Here is a 20,143-nt window from a genome sequence, read left to right on the forward strand (position 1 = left end):
ATAGTGTGCAGACAACAATGGAAACAGAAGAGCAGGAGGATAGCCTAGGGCCTGGTTATTTAAACCTACCAGTTCTTAAATGCCATTTAAGCCCAAAATGTAGGTTTTGTAGTGGGAGGAGGGGAGTTTGACAAGACAAAATCTGAATGGAACTATGAGGCTTTAAAAAGTTTCAGTTCAAACAGTCTTTGTTTTAGTATCTGAGACCAAGTGAAACTGACTAGAAAACTCAGGGTGAAACTGACCAGCCTAATTTAATTGAGTAATAGCAGAACAGAGAATAAACTTAATCAGCGATGGGGGAAAGTCAATGAGATGTTTAAAATTCTTTCAGATCCAACAGTCTCAGGTCCTGTTAGTAACATGGGGAAAGATCTTTAGCTTGGAAATGAGGGGAGAAGTTAGTGAAGTATTAATTCTTATTAGAGAAATCCCCTAAAGGTAGGTCAGATTCTGGAAAGTGACCAACACAACAGCATTACTGAGGAGAGGGGCGGGGGATGCAGGAAGTGGTACAGGCACTGAGATCTAGTCAGTGAAACAGTACAGCACATTACATGCCGAAATGGACCAGGGGAGGTCTGGCTGAACCAAATGCAATGTAACACATGATTCAGTGTGTTACTTGTCCCCTTTCTGTAGCAGACCTGCAGAGGGATAGACATCTCCTGCCTGCTGCTGCTGCCAGCTACTGGAGTTGGTCCTTTAGCTCAAGCAGTGGAGAACTATGCTGCTGCTTGGGTTCAAAGCTTGCTGCTGGCTAGGGGTGGGAATTGCTCCATGCAGTTCTCTGCCATGGTGGATGATGGGACTGCAACGGGGCTGAAGGACAGCAGGGACTGGGGTGATCACTGGCCAAGGCCAGAACTTGGCCATTCAACAGGCACAGACCAGCTGGCTGATTAGAAAAGGGGCCTTAGGAAAACTGGTGAGCCTATAATGAGTTCAAGAGGTGCGGTGATGTTCTAATGGAGAAGGCAATACAGACAGAGCCAGCCCAGAGCTTGTGGGCCTAAGAGGCATTATCTCATCACCCCTTTCTCACATCCTAGCACAGACTTTGAAAGATCTCTACAAAAAATACAGTTCAGCCTTGATAACTTTTCCTTTTTCCCTCCTCCCACCAAGTATTTATGGGCCCAATCCTGCAAATCCTTCCTCATGTGAGTAGCCTCATTGCTTCCAGTGAGTAAGGACTCCTCACATGAGTAAGGGTTTGCAGGACTGGGAGTGTGCTGAGACTCCGATCCCTCTGGGTATGTGCATATGAAGTGGTGAAAGGGGGGCAACCGTGGTCAGTCCATTCCAGGGTTACAAAAACGGTTACGTTCAGACCCCAGTGTGACATGACCGTGGGACAAAGGCAACTCACTGCAGCCAGGTAATGGGCCATCAGGGGTTTCCTTGAGCTTGTTCCAAAATGATCCCCTCATTTCTAACCACCCTCTGTATTTTAGCGTAGAAGAAATGCCTTGTGTGGTCATTGCTGCTGCTCTCTGAGGACCTGATCCTGCCACCCTGACCCGTGGCGAGTAGAACCACTGACTTCAAGTGACTGCTCTTGTCTATAAGGATCATTTGCAGGAGCATGAGTACGTAGGATCGGCTCCTGAATGGCCTCACCCACAAGCCCAACCGAGCAGGAGATCTCACCCACATGCACTAGTTTCAGGGAGAAGTTTAAAGAAAGTGACCCATTTAGGCCCTGATCCTGCTATTGGATTGCATAGGTGGACCCTCACTGACCAATGGGTCTCTATGTTGATGCATGGGGCCACTCACATGGATCCCATCGCAGGACTGGGACCTGAAAGGTGAACTGTTGTGGTTTTTCCTGCTGCAGACACCTGAGTTGAAGGTTCTGTTTCTGCCCAGAGCAGGGCAGGGAGCTGCATTCATGCCACCATTGATGGTGTTTAGCTCCTCCCAGGGAACTGGCTCCTGCCCTCAGGGCTTGGTGGGTTCTTTTACCTCTGGTAAAGCTGCTCGCAGACTCTGTACGGAACCTGGGAGCATGGCCTTTGCGGAGTATTTTCAATGGGATTGTGTCCATTCACCTTTCAGCCAGCCAGAGGATTCTGCCCATTGGGCTGTGCTATGAGGGAGGCACCCTAAAGAGGTTGCTGGGCAGGCTATATATGATAATCCCCTGAGGAGCCAATGGAAACCCTTCGGAGAGGAGCGTGGGGCGCAGGAGCTGAGGATCATGCTGAGAGGAGCCCTCTTTGTAACCACATGGGCCAAAGGGGTTGCATTGTTTCAGATTGTTAGCCGCCCTTCCCTTCACCAGCATGGACAGCAGAAACTCTGGGCGTCTCTACATCACCACCCATCTCCAGCCTCTCCTTGCCCTCAGAGCTCTGTGCCAAACCCAGCTTCCCTTCGTATTAATGACTGGAGTCTGGAGCCATGTAATATTCACTCTCCCCGAGACCTGCCAACCTGCTCTTCTATTATTCATAGTTAAACTGCAGTTGAACCTAACAGAACCTCCCTGGATGCCAGACTCCTTGCTTGGCTGAATTAATTATGACTAGACCTTGCTCACTTCAAGACCTGGGGGTCCCCAGCTGCCCAACTCACCCCTTCCCCATCAGGTGTCTTTGGCTTCCCGAAGACTCCCAGCACACAAAGGTCTCCTTAGTTTGCTTTGCAGGCTGGGCCTTCTCCTGCCAGACCTACTGGCTTCATGCTGTGACTGCGCTCTCACGCCAGGCCTGGCCTTTCCTCAGTAGATTCCCTGTTGCTTCCTGCTCTTTGCAACCCCAAATGGAAAAGTACTTGGAATGCTTTAAGCTTTACCTAGGCGATGCTGATTCTTGGCCCTGGAGTGCTGAGGCTTTCTAAAGAGCCATCTGGTGGCAACGCCCATCCCAGCAGCTGAGGACAGTGTAACAGTCGGAGCGCAGTCTCAACAAAAGGAGGAAAAAGTTGGCCTTGTGGTCTTGAGCATTTCCTCTAAACTGCCCTTCAGCTTTATGGGCCCGGGTGCCCCAGGATCTTTGGCGCATGAGGAGTTAATTGCTGCTCCAAAGGGAATGTGCTGCCAGACCTTGTTCCCCTTGGCCCCGTGCGGGACCCCTCTGCGAGAGAGTAAGTCTGCAGCGCTGGGGGAGAGGGGCGGAGGTCACGGGTGCAGCAGGGTGGTGGGCAGTAGTTGTCATTTAGCACTATTCCAGCCTTTCGAGGCAGAGCGTGGAACTACAGCACCCAGCTCCCTCCTTCAGTCCTTTCTTTTCTACCATTTTCTGCATGTGGTCATCGGTCTGTCATTTTGTGCCATGCCACAGGTGGCGCTGCTGCTCACCCATCCTGCTGCCACCCTCTCCTCCGTGACATCAGAGGAGCCATGTGGCAAATGCAGCAGCTGCTGAGCCTATCCTTGGAGATCAAGAGACAGTGACCTCTCCATCCCACATGTTGAGTGGGGCACTGATGCCTCATTTTCCTGGCTATCCCCCCACTTCCCAAGTCCCTGTGACTGGAGACACGGTGATCAAGAGGGAGATCCTTGCCGCCCTCCACTCACAGTGAGGTCTCCATGCAGGACCCGTTCCGATGGAGGTGACGGTGGTCGTGGTTGAGGCAGCCCTCGTTGCGGTGCACAATAAGGACGGGGAAGTAGAGGGCGTCCTGGTAAGCAGGAGGGTCCTCCTCCTCCACTGTGACCTGGCTGGAGAGCCGGGTTTGCTCGGTTGGGCAGCTCTGCTCGTTCAGGCTCCCACTCCGGCTCTGCCAGAGGCAGCTGCGCCGGGAGCCGTAGAGGCGGCCCAGCGAGAAGCGGCTGCTGCTGAAGGGGATCCTGGGGCTGCCGTTGCAGATGCTCAGGGCGCTGCGGGAGAAGATGGACGAGCTGCTTATAGTCCTGTGGCACCGCTCGCAGTTCTGCCGGTAGCCCCCGTACCTGCAAGCAGAGTAGCTGGTGCAGCTGGAGAGCCCCACCAAGTCCATCAGGACGGCCTCTGAGTAGCTGGGCACTAGCTGCTGGTTGGACCGGATGTGCCACTCCAGCTCAGTGCTGTCCACCGTGTTGACACGGGGCATCCTCCTGCAGAAGGAGCGCTCCTCAGCTGGTGTTACGGCCACAAAGTCAAACCCAAAGAGCTTCTCCACGTGGTAATGGACGTAGGAGGTGCGGTACTCATTCAGCACCCGCAGGGGCCAGGACAGGGTCAGCAGGGCAGCCACCCAGAAGACGTAGTGGGACACGTACCAGGGAAGGTTGTCTGGGTCTGAAAAGGCCACCATGTATTCCTTGAAATCCACGTTCTTGAGGTGCATCCCCTCCCTGGCCTCCATGTAGTCGTCCAGCCCCTCGTTCTCGGTGAAGAAGCGGGCACGCTGGGTCAGGTAGGAGTTCTCGGACTCCACATTGGCAAAGCTGAAGCATTTGGTGAAGCGGAGCCGAGTGGCTGGGTAGCTCTCCAGGTCCATCAGGTCTTTGGAGATGTCCTTGACGCCACAGTTGGAGTAGTCAAACTCGGCCTCCGCCACGTGGGTGTTGACCCTCTCGTGATACACTTGGGTGGTGGTGTAGGCATCCCCATTGCGGTAGCGGGTGACCTGCCGGGTCCTCCGGACATAGTGGTAGCTGATGGCTTTCCACCAGATGCACGGGGTGGCCTGCTGCATTCTCTGCACCCGCTCGTGCACGCTCTCCACGTCCACCTTGTACTGCAGCTCGTTGCGGGTGTAGCAGTGCCAGCACTCCACCAGGTAGACCACGTAGAGCATCACCAGGAAGGCCAGGGGGATGTAAACATAGCCATTGGAGCAGGGGCTATCGTGATACATCATGGACTTGCCCTTGTAGGCGCTGTCAAAGGTCAGCCGGGTGACCTTGGTCACATGGCACCAGGTCATAGCTCCCATGCAGCCGTACATGAGAAGGGAGAGGAGCAGGCATTTCCAGTGGGATTCTCTGCAGAGGGACTTACTGAGGGACTGCTTCACCGGCCGCTGCTGCTCCAGGTGCCCAGGGGAACCGGGGAAGAGGGGGAGAGAGAACAGGGGGAGAAGTTAATAGCCTGCAGCAGAAAGGGGAAAGCCAGCCCGCTGAACAGAGCATTGATTAGCTCCTGCAATTAACTGGCTAAAGAATGAATCCCAGATTGCCATCCTCAGAGAGGCAACAGATCCCATTCAGAGGTTACTCCTCAGGGATAATCCTCTCAGCTGGCAGGCGAGAGGGGCCAGAGGTCTGTGCTTCATCCCGGGATGATGCTCCGTGTGACTGATGCCCAATTCCCATATTGTGCAGCCTCTGGCTACCGCAGTGGGAGTCGGTGCCCACTTCCTGCCTTTCCAGGGTTGCCACGTGCCCTCCTCTCCCAGGAAACGTGAACAGAGCATGCTGTCCCTGTCTGGAAGATATGGACATATGACCCTCCCCTCCAGACTGACTGTGGTCTCACTGCTCCATTCATGAACTAGCATCAAGGAGCAGAACAGTCAGGATCCCTCCCCCTCCCCTCTGTCACTTGAAGCCAATGCCATGTCTTCCTGGACACCTAGGGAAGGGCAATCCCACCTCTGATTCAGAAGGTAATTGCCCGGCTTGCCTGCAAGCCTCTGCCATGATTCACTGTTGCTGCAGGCTCCAGCCCCAGGCTAAGTGGCTGCGTCCCTATTCCTCGCTGCCTGCCATGAGTGTAAATCAGCGAGGTGCTCCCCTGAGCAGCAATTCCACTCACGGGGCAGCTGTCAGCATGTATGGCAGTCCAGCTGTTAACCTGCCAGCCGCAGGAAAGGCTCTTCTGCCGGAGAGGTTGTAAATCCCTCTAGGGCTGTTCCTCCAACAATGCCTGACACAAATAGCACTGAAAGCGGAACAGTGCTCTAGAGTGCAAGTTTCCCACCCCTCGTACTGCGACAGTGACCTTTAGCGTGCAAGCTCCCCCGCACTATGGAAGTGACCTCTAGCGTGCAAGTTCCCCCCAGCACTGTGACAGTGACCTCTTGCATGCAAGTTCTCCAATACCCCTGGAACTGCAACAGTAACCTCTAATGTGCAAGTTTCCCACCATCACTGCAACAGTGGCCTTTAGCATGCAACTCCCCCACCCTCCGTCAAGCACTGAGGAATTTGGCTCTGACCCGGGAGTGAAAACCCTTCTTGAGAAAATTGCTCGGGGATCTTTAATGAACAGGAGTGGGCAGGATACCAGTTTTACACCTCATCTAAAACACAGCACCTGTACTACAGCACCCCATAACGCCATGCTACTAGGAGTTTGGTAACAACTCAGGAAGAGCACCTCCCAATGAAGAACCTACACCACTTCCTGGAAGATGTCCCATTCAAGCACTGGTCCAGCCTCACCCTACTTATGGGTTGTTTCTATGGCAAGTTATTGCGAAGCAAGTTGGGGCGTGAACCTATGCACATCAAATAACACAGCAGTGTCCAGGAAGATGTCGCAAGTGGAGCCAGAATGTGGGACCCCAGCTGTGAGCTGCTAGCAAAGCAGTCATTAAGGGGTGTTGGGATCTTAGATTTGCTAGTCTCCTCTAGCTTATGCAAGCAGAGACGCTTTGATGCATTGTCCATTGTTATTACAATGTGTGAATGACTTTAGTTCTCTTCCCCTTCTCCGTGTTTTAGGCCACATAGGAGTGAACATTTAAAACTTATACTAACATAGCAATATCGGTCAGGGGTGTGAAAAAACCACACCCTCTAGTGATGTAGCTATGCTGACAAAAACCCCAGTGTAGATGCAGCTATGCTGACAGAAAGTGCTTTGGTCAGCTTAGACAATGTTGTTCGGGGAGGTGGTATTCCTACACTAACAGAAAAACTTCTGATGGCATATGTTGTGTCTACACCAGGGGGCTATGCTGGCATAGGCTCTGTAGTGTAGACATAGCCTCAGGTTTTATACCCAAAGCACTATTAAACTTCTGGAACTCATTGCTCCAAGACATAACATTCAAGTCAAGCAAGAGCTTAGCAGAATGAGACACTGAGGATGGAGTGGAGGTTAAGGATAATCTAGGCATGGCCCAATATCTAAACAAATACTTTGCCTCAGTCTTTAATGAGGCTAATGAGGAGCTTAGGGATAATGGTAGGATGACAAATGGGAATGAGGATATGGAGGTAGATATTACCACATCCGAGGTAGAAGCCAAACTCGAACAGCTTAATGGGACTAAATCGGGGGGCCCAGATAATCTTCATCCAAGAATATTAAAGGAACTGGCACATGAAATTGCAAGCCTATTAGCAAGAATTTTTAATGAATCAGTAAACTCAGGGGTTGTACCGTATGACTGGAGAATTGCTAACATAGTTCCTATTTTTAAGAAAGGAAAAAAAAGTGATCCGAGTAACTATAGGCCTGTTAGTTTGACATCTGTAGTATGCCAGGTCTTGGAAAAAATTTTGAAGGAGAAAGTACTTAAGGACATTGAGGTCAATGGTAATTGGGACAAAATACAACATGGTTTTACAAAAGGTAGATAGTGCCAAACCAACCTGATCTCCTTCTTTGAGAAGGTAACAGATTTTTTAGACAAAGGAAATGCAGTGGATCTAATTTACCTCGATTTCAGTAAGGCATTTGATACGGATCCACATGGGGAATTATTAGCTAAATTGGAAAAGATGGGGATCAATATGAAAATTGAAAGGTGGATAAGGAACTGGCTAAAGGGGAAACTACAACGGGTCATACTGAAAGGTGAACTGTCAGGCTGGAGGGAGGTTACTAGTGGAGTTCCTCAGGGATCGGTTTTGGGACCAATCTTATTTAATCTTTTTATTACTGACCTTGGCACAAAAAGTGGGAATGTGCTAATAAAGTTTGCAGATGACACAAAGCTCGGAGGTATTGCTAATACAGAGAAGGACCGGGATATCCTACAGGATGATCTGGATGACTTTGTAAACTGGAGTAATAGTAATAGGATGAAATTTAATAGTGAAAAGTGCAAGGTCATGCATTTAGGGATTAGTAACAAGAATTTTGGTTATAAATTGGGGATGCATCAGTTGGAAGTAACAGAGGAGGAGAAGGACCTCAGAGTATTGGTTGATCACAGGATGACTATGAGCCGCCAATGTGATATGGCCATTAAAAAAGCTAATGCGGTCTTGGGATGCATCAGGCGAGGTATTTCCAGTAAAGGTAAGGAGGTGTTAGTACCGTTATACAAGGCACTGGTGAGACCTCATCTGGAATATTGTGTGCAGTCCTGGTCTCCCATGTTTAAGAAGGATGAATTCAAACTGGAACAGGTACAGAGAAGGGCTACTAGGATGATCCGAGGAATGGAACACCTGTCTTATGAAAGGAGATTCAAAGAGCTTGGCTTGTTTAGCCTAACCAAAAGAAGGCTGAGGGGAGATATGATTACTCTTTATAAATATATCAGAGGGATAAATATCAGGGAGGGAGAGGAATTATTTAAGCTTAGTACCAATGTGGACACAAGAACAAATGGATATAAACTGGACATTAGGAAGTTTAGACTTGAAATTAGATGAAGGTTTCTAATCATTAGAGGAGTGAAGTTCTGGAACAGCCTGCCAAGGGGAGTAGTGGGGGCAAAAGACATATCTGGCTTCAAGACTAAGCTTGATAAATTTATGGAGGGGATGGTATGATGGGATGGCCTAATTTGGGCAATTAATTGATCTTTGATTATTAGCAGGTAAATATGCCCAATGGTCTGTGATGGGATGTTAGATGGAGTGGGATCTGAGTTACTACAGAGAATTCTTTCCTTGGTGCTGGCTGGTGAGTCTAGCCCACATGCTCAGGGTTTAGCTGATCGCCATATTTGGGGTCGGGAAGGAATTTTCCTCCAGGGCAGATTGGCAGAGGCCCTGGAGGTTTTTCACCTTCCTCTGCAGGGTGGGGCACGGGTCACTTGCTGGAGGATTCTCTGCACCTTGAGGTCTTTAAACCACGATTTGAGGACTTCAATAACTCAGGCATAGGTTAGGGGTTTGTTACAGGGGTGGGTGGGTGAGATTCTGTGTCCTGCGTTGTGCAGGAGGTCAGACTAGGATGATCATAATGGTCCCTTCTGACCTTAAAGTCTATGAGTCTGTGAGACATTTATGTGAATAATGAAAACATCCAGGGTTACATTAGAAAGGAGACAAAAATAGAAGGGATAGAAACCCTTCTGCTTTAGGGCATGCATCAGCTTCTAACTGATAGGGATAGGAGGAGACTTCACCTGGGGCCAGGTAATTTCATAACAGTCCACTGCAGAGTTTCTTGCACCTTCCTATGAAACAGCCTATGTTAGCCACTGTCACAGACAGGATACTGGGCTAGGTGGACCACTGGGCTGAACTTGTGCAGCAATTCTACGTGATTGTTTTTCCATGATAGGGAAGCTGGGCTCCCTGCAGTTGACAGTGCATGTAAATAGCTCTGTATTTAGATGAGCCCCTAACAAACATGACCCCGAATGATCTTCAGAGATGGTAAAGATCCCACCACACTTTTTCTAAGAATCACAGTTTGCCCCAGTTCCCTTGGCCAAAAATATCCCCTTTCTCCTCCTGTTGTCTCCTTCTCAACATCTCCAGTGGTGCCCTAGCCCCTGTACTTTTAGGATTGGATGTTATGTGGCCCTGTAAATGTACAATATTGTTATTATTTACTTCCCCTCCTATAAAATATAGTGTTGGTTGAGTATGGCTGTGGCATCCCACCCCAGAGGTGGCTGCATTTCAGCAGAAAGGGGAGCAGTCCCTTCATGTGCCCAATCATGTGCTTTGGGATGAAGAATGTGACAGGAATCTAAAACATTATTTACAGCAACACAGTCAAAAGAATAATTCCCTATTTGTTTCAATACCTTCCCTGCATTACTGACAGCACTTGAGGTTATTGAAATGGACAGAAACTTTAACATCTCATTGATTTGGCTGCACTGATGCTGTCTGTTCACTATGTATGCTTCTCTTCGCTAGCTTCACTTCCTGGTTCTTCTGTATTAACAGGAGGTAAGCAGCTGCTTCTAGATAAACCTTCTCCATTATTATTATTATTTCTTTGTATTGCCATAGGACTCAGGAGCCCGAGTCATGGACCAGGACCCCATTGTGCTAGGCACTGTACAAACACAGAACAAAATGACGGTCCCTGCCCCAACAAGCTGACGATCTATGTATCAGACAAGAGACAGAAGATGGATACAGACAGATAGATGGGGAAGTACAAGGAAATAATGAGACAATATTGGTTCACATGAGGGCAGTGGTATCAATGTACTCACCCACTGATGCTGATGCTATTTGTTTGGGTCTCTGATAAGGTTTATCTAGAATCAGCCGTTTGCATTTAAATTCTTTTGTAACTCCTGTCAGGGGACTTACAAGCCCCACACGAACCTGAAAAGGGTTAATGGGCTACTGGAAGCTCACTCAGCCCCACCTGCTATTCCTGTCTGTGGATGTCAGGCCTGAAGGAAGGGGCTAAAAAGAAGAGTGCTGGCTCAGTTAGGGGCTGCCTGGATAGGAAAACAGACCAACAGCTCTCACGGGGAAAGAAAAGTAGTTGGAGTGAGGCACTGAATGAGACTGCAGCTTGTCAGAGCTTCCCTGGAGGGAAGGGAGCTCCTGACATGGGATTATTTGGATATACCTGGCATCCACTGATTTGTTGTTAAGCCAAGTCATGGCAGGGGGTGCCTCACCTGAAGTGAAGTGGGTTGGGGATTGTAACGGGGTAGTCACCCCGCTCCTGCCCTAAAGGGCTTAAAACAGCCCTGGGAGAGGGCTGTGATGGGGAAAAAGCTAGGCTGATTGGGGGAAGCAGCCATAGGTGGGGCCACACCCCAATCTGACCACAGCTGGCCCTATAAGAGGGCTGAGGGTCAAAGACTGACATAGACACCATTCTCTCTCTAGCTTTCTGAGGGAGAAGGACCTAGTTGCCTGGGAGCTGAGAAGGATACCTAGGGTGGAGCAGTGCTGGGGAAGGGCAGAGAGAGCTGGGGATCTCCAGCCTAGCAAAGCCCCAGGCTGCAGGCTGAGTTAAGGGCCCACAAAAGGGTACTAGGGCTGCAGAGGGGCAGCCCAGGAATAGGCAGAGGCAACTGGTCCAACCCCCCATTGCTGGTGATGAGTGGTTTACAGACTGCCGTCAGCCCCATTGAGCGGGGGCTAAATGGAGACTGGCAGTAGCCACTGAGGCAAGGTGGGTTTAGAGGGTTGGGGATTCCTCTGGGGGGGGAGAGCCAGAGTGAAGGGGTATTGCGGTGGGCAGAACCCCTGGGTAAAGGGCACTGGGATCTGGGAAGGACACGGGGCCAGCGGCAGGCAAGACACCAGCCCGCAGAGGGGGCTCTGGGCTGGAAGAGCTAATTCCCAGGACGACCAGCAGGAGGCACTGTGCCAGTGAATCATCGCCCCGCCACAGGGATGAACAAATAACACTGTAGGAGCTCAGAACTAGGCCCAGCTGGTACAAAGACTCCTTTATCTGGCATTTGTTTTGGACTGTAACTTTGGATTCTGCTACCCCAGAAGGGAGATGGACTTTTGTGGTGACCTGGCCAGAGGGCTGAGCCATGTAAGTCACCACAGCAGGCTGGATATTCTGTTGAGGAAACTGAGGCTGAGTGGATGCAGCGCCATGCTTTGCCTTGAGGAGGTGCACAGGGGATGGTGCATAGGTAATGACCGTCTCCCACCATTTACAAAACCTGAAATGTTGGCCCATGACTGTCATTGCTCTTAAACTGTGATCTGCCCATGTGCACCTAGCTAAGCTCACTGTATACGTGTGGGGTCTAGCCTCACCAACTGGAACCCGTGCCTGTGCTTCTTACCCTGGGGTGTTTCCCCTGCCCTGGTGCACAGAGAATGAATGTACTATCAGCAGTGTGCATGCAAACTCAATGGGCACTGCTTCTGCCCTGCTGTTTCAATAACAACCTTCTGGCCCCTTCCATCCAAGGATCCCAAAGTGCTTTACAGACACTAATGAATTCAGTCTCATAACCCTCCTCGCCCTCTCAGGAGCTGGGTCAGTACCAGTGTCACCCAGTAGAGAGGGGAAACTGAGGCACATAGTAGGGAGGGAACTGAACCAGGGTCACACAATGAATCATTGGCAGTGCTGGCAATAGAATCGAGAAATCCAGTGCTTTAAACACAACCCCTTTCCCCCAAGCTGGGGCTAGAACGTGAATCCTGACCTGGTTTCCAAAATGCTGATCCTTCCTCCTGAAACTTGCCAAAATGTGACCCTACAAACCAGGTTCTGGTCCTGCTGCTGCCAATGGGAGTTTTGCCACTGAATGGCGTGGGACCTGGATTTGGCTCAGAACACTGAGATTTCTTCACTCTGCTGCAGTGAGATTCCCACCCTAGGAGTGTGCCTTTAATGAGTAGACCACAGAGTGCTGTGTGTAGAACATCAAAGAGAAATGCAGCCGGGGCGCACGCAGTGAGGGGAATGGTGGCTGGATAAAACCCTTCACATTTCCACCGGGAATCTGTGTTTCTCTTGCTCCTGGAGTATGAAGAACGCTAAACTCCCAGGGTGCGCATGGAGGAGCTGGCTGGGTTCTAGAGCCTGGGGATGGGTCTCTTGGGCAGAACTAGTCTCCAGGCAACAGCCTCAGCACAAAAAGCTGGGGGCTGGCTCTGTGTGTGATGGAGCTGGGAACTTCAGATCTGACAGAAGCAAGTCCCAGCCCTTCTCTGAATCACGACACAGAATTGCATCAGTGTCACATCTGCAGGGCTCCGGAGGCAGGGAGTGAAAGAACGAAGCAAAAAGGGAGAGGAAGGAGAACGGGGAAAAAGGAAGGGAGCACCTAGTGGGAGGGCCTGGTTCAGAGCCGTGCTGAATCCTCTCAGCTCCTCAGCCCTGTAGTGCAGCCACAACATCCCCCTGGCTTTCTCTTCTGCCCCCACCCCCATGTCCTTTTTGCCAGTTCAGCCCAACCCTGCCCAGCATTATAAGATCTCCCAGATTCCCCCTATGCTCTGCTCCCTAGCTCAGCCTGCCCTGTAGAATTGCAGGAGTTCCCTTTGTCCTCTATTCCCTGGCAGCGCTGCAGCATCACAGGAGCTCCAGGGCCCTCTGCTTCCCTCTTCCAGCTCCCCAGCAGAGCAGTTCCATTGGAGCCTCACAGCCCGGGAGGTTTCACAGTGCAGAAGGGGGCCATCCAAGAGGTATTCCCCAGCTTCCCCCTCACAGATTATGAGGCACAGCCTGACCCAGAAGTCCTGAGTCTGCTTTATGATACAGCAGGAGAGCTCCTGTAATGCTGAAGGGCATCAGAGCACAGAGGGCCCTGGAGCAGGGTAGCCTTGTGCCTCTGGCAGATCCCTAAGGTCCATGCTAATCTCAAGGTATGTGTGGGGTTCACTGGCCAATGGGAAACGATGAGCACATTTGCAGAAATCAGGCCTGGTTTGCAGGTAACTCACAAACAGAGAAAAGGAATCAACCAAATAATTCAATGTGCTGTATTGGCAGAGTGGGGTCGGGGCATCAGTCCTGGAGGGAGATGGGCCCCAGGCCACGTGGGGCTTTGGGGATAGTTGAATTTCACCTGGTGGCCAGTGCAGGGTGTGACGTGCTCTCAGTGGCCTGCCCTGCTCAGGAGGCAGACACCACCTGCTGAAGCTTCCAGGTAGCCCTGTGGCAAGTCCAAGGTGAAGCCCTTTGCAGTTACCTATCCAGGGCATCAGAAGCGCTGAAGGCAAAGCCTTTATCCCAGGAGCTGGGTTCAGTAGAGCTCTAGTCCACGCATCAGCCTCCTCCTGAGACTACGCAGCATTTAAATACTGCAGTGCTTTACAGGGTCACAGTAACCCTGCCACAAACTGTACACACACACACACACTCTCTCTCTCCTCACGCTGCAAATTTACTCTCGGTGAAAGACCCACAACTCCAAAGCTATCGCCCCAGATGGAAATTCTGCTAGAGCTGCCCGCAGGGGCTACCAAGGAAGTAGGGCCTTTCCTCTGGACCCCTGGCTTTAAGGAAGAGAACTGGCGATTTGGAAAAGTCCAGAACACCAAAGAAGCCGGCATAGGGGAAATCCCTTTACTGCCAGAACAGCTTCTCTCTCAGCAGTGGAGACTGCACTACGAGTGCTGCCGTGATCTGCCCACTGCAGACCAATGAAATGAGGCGAGAAGTTTGCCCTACTTCATTGTAAACAGGGTTTCCCTCTAGCTGAGTTCACTGTAAGCATCCTCCACTGGCTGTACTTCTTAACATCCCGGTGTGCTTAGCAAATCTGTTCTTACACCTGCAAGTATAGATTCTTCTACTACTAACAGACAGGAGACAAGCTTCCTGGCTTCCATCCCTGGCTCTGACACTGGCTCACTGCATGACCTTGATCAAGTCCCTTCATCTCTCTGTGCCTCAGTTTCCCACTCTATAGGGGAATAATGATCCTGAACCCAGCGGGCGGTGGAGGCCAGGTTCACAGACGTGTCTGAAGTGCTTTGAGGTGCTCAGATGGAAAGGGCAAAGGGTGACATTACTATTTTCACCTCCCATGCCCTGACACAACAATAGCTACTTCACCCGGGTTCTGCCTCTGACATCATCACCGAGATTAAAGATGCTGAAATCCAATGCAAGCAGTCAATGCTGCTACTGATGCCTGAGGCAGAATGGACCCTATCTTCCTTAGCTCCACCTGCACTGGCTGCTGCAGGGGCTGACAGGAGCAGAACTTATACCTGGCAGTGAAGTGACTGAAAGAAACATGGAGAGCAGGAGGTGGGGGAATAAAATAACATTGTTAGTCATCGTTTGGACTAAATTATTTGAAAGGCTCCCTGACCTTGAGATCTGGGGAATCTCCTTCTCCAGCACGTGGGAGCATATGGAGCCCTGTAGAATGGGCTGTATGGGACAACCCAGCTCCCAGGAGACTAGCTGAATGGCCTAACCAGCCCTTTTCCATTCCTACCCTCACTGCTGCTCCAACTTTGAATACAGAGCAAATTGAGAGCCCCTTTGAGCTCTGTAGATGACTTGTTGCTCTGGTCAGAACTCTTTCCAAACAGTCCAACCCTTCCCATGTCTATGACCCCTCTACTTAACAAGTGACCCAAACTGTTCCCTGCCACCTGGACTCCTGCACTTTCCCCTAAATGGACCCAAGCCATGCCCAACTTTGCACCAACAGTTCTTCCCTGCTGCTGCCCCTCCCCCCCCCACACACACACCCCGATGTGATGGCTAGGTTAGGAGAAACAGATCAACTGCAAGGGAGCTGGGAAAAGGATTTCTCACCTACCCTCCATCTCACCAGCAAAGAACAACCTTGATTTCTGGACACGCACCTGCCCCGCAATCCAACTCCATGACCTTATACCACTCAGCTTTCCAGTGTCATCTAAGTATGGCCTGGCCAGGAGTTTGAGGGGGTCATGTGTCCCAGAGACAGAGCTCCAAAATGCTGAAGTCATGAGCCCCAAGGCACCAGTGTGGGGTTCAGGTGGCTCCTGCATGGAGCAAAGTGGCAGTGAGTTGCAGGTTAATCTGCTGAGAGTCATTAGCAGCAGTTTCCATGGCTCTGCCTTGCAGATTTACTTACATCAGATAAGAGATTAAGCCTTGTGCCTCCCCTGCAGCAGCCAATCCCCAGAACAAGACTTGGAGGGGCCAGACTCTGCCCAGGGTCACACCTGGGAAACCCCACTGACTTCAATGGGCTGGCCCCTGGGTTGGCTGTCCCTTGTCTGACTTGGTGAGGGTGTCAGCCCCCATCTGAGCAAACCCTGCAGCTGTGCCTCACATCCCTACACCCTCGCTGTGATGCTTCCCAGAGGAAACATCTGGCTCACTCAAGGCTGGCAGTGCTGCCAACTGCAGAGGGAAGGGGAAAGCTGTGCATTTGGGACAGAGGGAGACCTGCTGCAGGGAACCTGCTGCAGTGATACCACGGCTTCCAGATTACACCGGGATGTGGGGAGGGTTTGTTCTACCCACAGAAGTCACTTGAGAATGGGGGCAGGGACCCATAGCTTATTCCCAGGCTTCAGTGCTTGCTGGGGTTGGGGACAGGCTGGAATTGCCACAAATGGATGTCTGAGAGAATCCGATCTGACTTGCACCTCATCAGCGTGGATAGGATGGCACTGGGTTCTGCAGAAGCAGGCCACAGTCTGAGAGCTTGGGTGTTAGTGTGATAGGGAGAGGGGCCAAAGTCGTCCCTTGTGGAACTGCATGGCTGAGTGGAGTGGTACTGGTTCAGCCCAATGTGCATGTGGCAGACAGGATTTTTTTGGATTCCCTCCAGCCCTCAGGCAGCCCTGGGGTTACACAGAGCAGTGGCCGAAACTGTACCAGGTTTTGGGGAAATCAGTGCCCTGGTATGGGATGTAACAATGCAAGGCACCATCAAGGAGGGCAGAGCAACTGTAGTTCCCCTCACTTTCATCTCCATGTTGTCCAGTATCCTGCCCTTCTCTCCAATGTCCCCTACAGGCTCTGCCCAATGGTCACCTACAGTTGGGAACTGGGCATATTCCTCAGGGACTCGGTCTTTGTGAACAGTGAATGCAGCAGCATGTCCTGCCAATCTCAGTGTAAGAATGTTCCATCCCCAACAGGACCGGAGGCCTCGGACAGGCTCTGCACGGAGGCAGCAATGCTTCCACCTAACCTTTGTGGTGACTGGGCATTTGAGGGGATATGTTGCTTTTCCAGGTCTGGCCTGATGGGTAGGGATCAAAAGTCACCACAGTGCGATGGCTGTCTGGTACCTATGTGAAATGAGCACATGGTTTCTCTACCTGGTTCCCAGAGGGCAGCTGTCAACATTATGAAAAACGCCAGCATGGCTGTGTAACCCACGCTAAGAGAGTAAGGGGCTTTGTTCTTCTCTAATGGAGGTTCCACATAAGGAGATAAGAGCCTACTATAGCTGCTAGCTAAGGGAAATACTCCTTTAGCTCAAGCAGTGGAGTAGCTCATGCTTTTTGCACTATTGGTACCAGACTCAAACACTCCTGTCAGCCAGAACTGGATTATATTATACTGACATCCTTGTTGGCAGCCTCAGCAGAAAGATCAAAGACTAGACTATCTTCTCACAGTCCCCAAGACAGGGGATGGCATGTGTGAGGGATGCTGACCCTGGCATGGCTCATGTTATACTTGCTCTCGCATAGAGGCTGTTATTCCCCAGGGCTCTCACTCCAGCACCAATCACCAGTCCCTATAATTACATGAAAATAACACTGTTGTGTTTTTTCTTAAAAAAAGGACACCCCGCCACCATCAGCTAGGGACTCGGTTCCCTTTGAGGCAGCATCACAGTCAGCCTTCCCTCTGGGGACCTGGCTGTTCAGGTCTAAAGAGGTGAGGGACCTTGTCCCAACCCAGGCTAAGCATCGCCCTACAATACAAAATCACCCCACAGTTTGGCTCAAATTCTCAGCATCTGCTCAAGAGAAGCCCTGGACTCAGGAGGCTAATGGTCATGGGGCAAGGCGGTCAGGGGAGTGTGGGTCAGCGGGACAGCTGTGTGTGGGGAACACCGGGCTGGAATAGCAGGAGGGGTGCAAGTCAGGAGTGAGGGGCAGCAGCAGAGCTGTGTGTGCAGCACATGCATAGCTTCTCTGTCCTTCCCTCTTTTTCCTACTCCAGATGGTGCTCGAATCTCTCACGAACGCGTTCACAATTAAATACATTTTTAGAAAAGTGTGTGTGTGCGCGTGTGTGCCTCCCAAGTAAACGGAGGGCAGAGAATACTGGGATTATGCAGCAGCCAACAACTGTCACCGCACCCTCCCAGCAGCACCCCTACTCAGCTTGTGGCTCTTAAGAACAGCTGGAGTCACTCTCTCCCATGGTATTGACTAACTGCATTTCTGGCTGTGTGTATTCCAAGAGCAGATAGTTCAGGCAAGGACCAACCCCACAGCTAGAAGACCAGAGTCTTTAATCCCCAGACAGGTGCTCACAGTATGGCACTGCCCCACGGATCACTGGTGGGTCATCCTGGTCAATATTGCTTCATTTCCTGGGGACCCTAATAAGTGAACATGCTTCTCTCTGGTAAACAAAAGGATTCCCCAGCATCCCCCATGCCTCTGGCTGCCTGTAGCACATACAGCTAGCTCCTTGCTGTTCCGTGTCTGATGCGTGGACTCTGCAAGAAGGCCCATCAAGATGACCACAGCGCAGCAGCATTCCTGGAGCCAGAGGGCACATGGCTCCTAGCCTACTCTAGTCTGCACTTCATGCCTCCCTAGCATTCAATCCCAAGAAAGAAGCACACGAAGAACAGCTGCATCTCCCTTGCATCCCAAATCCCTGATGCGCCCGATGGAGCAGCAGCTGGGGAATCCCTCTAGCTTCTGCGCATCAACAACCCCCCTTCCCCAGTGCCAGTCCAACTTCCTTCAGGGGGAATCATGCACTTACATGCTGGCCCCCGGCATGCTGCCAAGAGGGTTTCCCATATTCTTACTGGGCACCACAACTTCCTTCTAATGCAATAAGCCAACACCTTTCAGGTCAGTGCCCAGTGCTTTCCCCTTGGCGGGAACAACAAGCTGGTGCTTTCATCTGTTCCTCTGCCTCCTAAAACAGTCAACCGTTCCATGCTATCCCATGCATGTTCCCCCCACATCCAGATCTCCTGCCTCCCCTCAGAGCTTTTCCGTCCCTGTGTTTGTATGGTTGTTCCAGTTCAGAGCAGTACAGGCTCAGCTACCATGGTGATAAGCACAGAATGAAACAAGAGCAAGAATGGAGAGAGGGATGTATAGATTGTAAGTAGGCAAAGAACTAGATCGTTCCTATGGATGGTAATTATCTAGATAGATCTTCTCACACCCACAGGCTGGCTAAACCTGCCCTGTCAGGTATGAGGTAACTGGGTTAAGGAAGACCAGCTGGCAGACAAGGGCTTCCCCTAGCTGTGGCAAGTCCGCACTGCTACCCACCAGACTCTGGCACAGTCCCTTACAGAGACCCCATCAGCCTAATTTGCAGCTGGTGTAAGAAGCAGGACTCCATTACCTAGAGTCTACTTGCACATCTTACACCAATAGAAAATTTGCTCCATGCCGTTGGCCAGTCTTAACTATCTCCTACCCACTGAACCATACAAGTTAGAGCTAGGGAAGCCCTGTTATGTCCCCTCTTGTCCATCCCCGGGGAACCAGAGCTGGACGGATCCCTACAGGTCTATTTTCTACTGCCTTGTGCCAGGCCCTGGGGCTCCAGCACTTTATGGGAGGGAGGATTCCCCAGCATCTTCCATCCAGCCTACGTTTTCCTTTGTTCAATTTCATCCCGTCCTTCCTAGCTCTCAGCAGCCCCCCACCCGGGGGTCTGCACCCCGCCGCGCTCCCAGATGGTCCCCGTCCCCCAGCGCCCATAAGGGCTTCACCTCCCCCTGCCAGCGGGGCCTTGGGAATCCCCCGGCCCCGGCCCGAGTGAGCCAGGATCGGGAAAGCGGCTGCACTGCGGGGTGCCCCTCTCTGCCCCCCCTCCCCAGCTCGGCCCCTGGCGCGAGCGGAAGCTGCCGTACCTGGATGCAAAGCCCCGGCCCGGTCAGAGCCGGGGTGTAACCCCGCGGAGCGGAGCCTCAAGCGCGCTGCCATGCCCGTGCCATGCAAAGCCGCTCGCATGCAGCCGGGGAGCGCCAAGCAGCCGCCCGGCGGGGCGGGCAGGTCGCTCTGTCCTCACCTCCTCTCGGCCCCCCTCCGCCTCCTCCGGAGGCACCGACGTGCTGCTGCCTCTCTCGCCGGCCGCGGCCGCCGAGGCTGGGGGGGACATGGTGGCGGGGCGGCGGGCGGCCCCCCGGCGCGGTGCCTCCCAGGTGGCCAGCGCTGGCGCCCAGCAGACGCATTATCCCGCCACCAGCCAGGCGCTCGCCAAGCGGCGGGGCGCCGGGGGACGCCGGGGAGCCGCCGCCGCCGTGCCCGGCATGGCCCCAAAGCCCCGCGCCGCTGGGCGGGCAGCCGGCAGCTCGCAGCCCAGCCGCCCCACCATGGACAGCGCGCTCGGGCCGCAGGGCTAGTCCGTGGCCGGGCTGCCGCAGCCCCCGAGGCTGAGCGGGGGAGCCGGGGAGGGGAGAAGGGGGCGGGGGAGACGAGGGGCAGGCGGGGAGCACGGGGGTGGGAGGAGGGGGCAGGGGCGGGGAGCGCGGCCGCCCTCGCTCCTCTCTCTCC

At 52.3% G+C, this 20,143-nt stretch overlaps 1 protein-coding gene across 1 annotated transcript; it reads right to left on the reverse strand.

Annotated features, from left to right (window-relative positions):
• Positions 1–3,525: 3,525 nt before the first annotated feature.
• On the reverse strand, positions 3,526–19,748 carry TMEM151B (transmembrane protein 151B). The gene is made up of 3 exons (XM_026649509.1): positions 19,659–19,748; positions 5,294–5,359; positions 3,526–4,965 (listed from the first exon to the last, which is right to left on the reverse strand). Exons 1-3 carry the CDS (start codon positions 19,746–19,748, stop codon positions 3,526–3,528), a joined length of 1,596 nt encoding a protein of 531 aa, XP_026505294.1.
• Between the last annotated feature and the right edge of the window lie 395 nt (positions 19,749–20,143).

This window comes from Terrapene carolina, unplaced genomic scaffold, assembly GCF_002925995.2.
Source record: "Terrapene carolina triunguis isolate 2854851 unplaced genomic scaffold, T_m_triunguis-2.0 Scaffold85, whole genome shotgun sequence".
Taxonomy (NCBI): domain Eukaryota; kingdom Metazoa; phylum Chordata; order Testudines; family Emydidae; genus Terrapene; species Terrapene triunguis.